The sequence below is a fragment of the Cyprinodon variegatus genome, unplaced genomic scaffold, assembly GCF_000732505.1.
Source record: "Cyprinodon variegatus isolate N-32 unplaced genomic scaffold, C_variegatus-1.0 Scaffold1935, whole genome shotgun sequence".
In the NCBI taxonomy this organism is placed as follows: Eukaryota; Metazoa; Chordata; class Actinopteri; order Cyprinodontiformes; family Cyprinodontidae; genus Cyprinodon; species Cyprinodon variegatus.
In genome coordinates, this window is record NW_015152388.1 from 23,784 (window position 1) to 25,819 (window position 2,036).

The 2,036-nt window shown below is 40.4% G+C and overlaps 1 protein-coding gene across 1 annotated transcript; it reads right to left on the reverse strand.

Moving 5' to 3' along the window:
* LOC107104883 (zinc finger and SCAN domain-containing protein 31-like) lies at nt 1–1,622 on the reverse strand. Its single transcript, XM_015405002.1, has one exon. It carries the CDS (start codon nt 1,606–1,608, stop codon nt 799–801), a length of 810 nt encoding a protein of 269 aa, XP_015260488.1. The 5' UTR covers nt 1,609–1,622; the 3' UTR covers nt 1–798.
* Between the last annotated feature and the right edge of the window lie 414 nt (nt 1,623–2,036).

Here is a 2,036-nt window from a genome sequence, read left to right on the forward strand (position 1 = left end):
TATCAAAAATAATCGAATCGTTGAATCGAATCGCCATGATGGGTGGGATTTATACCCCTACTGGATAAGCGTCACATTACTCTCATGGGACATAGTATCACATTATAATGCTTAAGATTTGCTGCCGCGCTGCACAGTGTGAAAGAAGGAGGGAGATGTGAACAAGGCAGTGCATCTACAGCCTGCAAAGTGAGAGATACAGGCGATCAGTTTTTATGGGTAACGAAAGATGTCGATCGACGATCAGCAATCACACGCTTTTGTAATGTGATGGGTTTTTTCAAACACAGCGGTTTGACATAGTATTCATGGCTTAGTCGTTTTACCTCCAGTGTGGATTCTCATGTGTCTTTTTAAGGATGATTTAAGGTTAAAACATTGTCCACAAATATCACAACTGAAAGGTTTCTGTCCCGTGTGGATTATCATATGTCTTTTTAAGTGTTCTTTCTGGCTAACACTTTGCCCACAAAGATCACAACTGAAGGGTTTCTCTCCCGTGTGGATTATCATGTGTCGGTTTAAATGGCCTTTCCAACTAAAACTCTGTCCACATAGATCACAATAGAAAGGTTTCTGTCCTGTGTGGATTAGCATGTGTTGGTTTAAATAGCCTTTCAAACTAAAATTTTGTCCACATAGGTCACAACAGAACGGTTTCTGTCCTGTGTGGCTTGTCGTGTGTTTTTTTAAGTGTTCTTTCTGGCTAAAACTTTGTCCACATAGATCACAGGAGAAAGGTTTCCGACCTGTGTGGATCCTCATGTGTCTGTTTAAATGCGATTTTAGGGAAAAACTTCATCTACATAGATCACAACTGAAAGTTTTCTGTCCTGTGTGGATTCTAATGTGTTGGTTTAACAGGCCCTTCCGACTAAAACTCCGTCCACAAAGATCACAAGTGAAAGGTTTCTGTCCTGTGTGGATTAGCATGTGTTGGTTTAAAATACTTTTAGCAGAAAAGTATTTTCCACAGTCTTTACAGCTGAAACTTAACTTCTTTTGGACATTCCTCTGTGAGTCTGCATTTTTCTTTTTTGTGAAGGGCCTCTCATTATCCAGGGACTGTGAAGACCCCATTTCTGAATTTTTCATGTCTTTTTGAAGACAGCTACTCTGAACAAATTGTTCAGCAAACTCAGAGGAGCCAGACGGATTGTTAGACATGTTTGTCTCTGATTCAGGAACAGTAACCGTCTTCCAGTCATCCTCCATGTCCTTCTTTATCATCACAGAGGCTGATAGGTGTTTGGTCTCAGAGATGGAGAGCTCTGCATCATTTACCTCCTCAGTCTTAAAGGAAATGGAGCCATCTTTATGATCTTGTATCCTCATGGATTCTTCCCTTCCATCATTCTCTACTGGAAGCTCATCTTTAATGTGTTCTTCATAAAGCTGTGAGAGAACAGAGGATTGTTTATCATCCTCACTCTTTATGGGAGCAGCAGTGATTGGAAACTCCATGGCATCAATCTCCTCTTTTGGATGGAGCTGCTTTCCCTTCAGAGTGGTGCAGACCTCCTCCTGTTCCTCCTTTATGTGGTGGGGCTCTGGGTCATGGAGGACAGCACAGGGTGTGTGCTCTTCAGGAGCTTCTTCTTTAACCATCACCAACCTGCTCAACATCTGCAGGAAAACATTAAAACATATTAGAAAGTATTTAGACATTGTGACAGCCTGCTGTTACACTCTGAAGCTGTGTGGTAACTTTTACATTTTTCATTTTCAAAATGAGTTGCACATTTCATATATTTTCATTAGCCTGACTTTAAGTTAACTTTTTGCAGTGCACACATTTAGTTAACTTTATTTGTCAGGTTGTTTTTTTTTTGTAAAGATGCAATTGATTAATTTCTATTTTTCTTTGAGTTGCCAGTTTCCTTGGGATCTGCTGGTGGAGGGCTGCAATGAGCTCCAGCTTTCCTCAATTGTTTGTTGCCGGCTAATCAGCGGGTCAAACCATTTGTAAAGGGAAGGGAAATGTGTTTATCATTTGTTGAAATATTCGTAGTTTGGGTAATTTTGCTAATTGGCTA

Excerpts from the sequence above, each read along its gene's own strand:
- LOC107104883 (XM_015405002.1), bottom strand. The coding sequence starts at position 1,608 with ATGGTTAAAGAAGAAGCTCCTGAAGAGCACACACCCTGTGCTGTCCTC.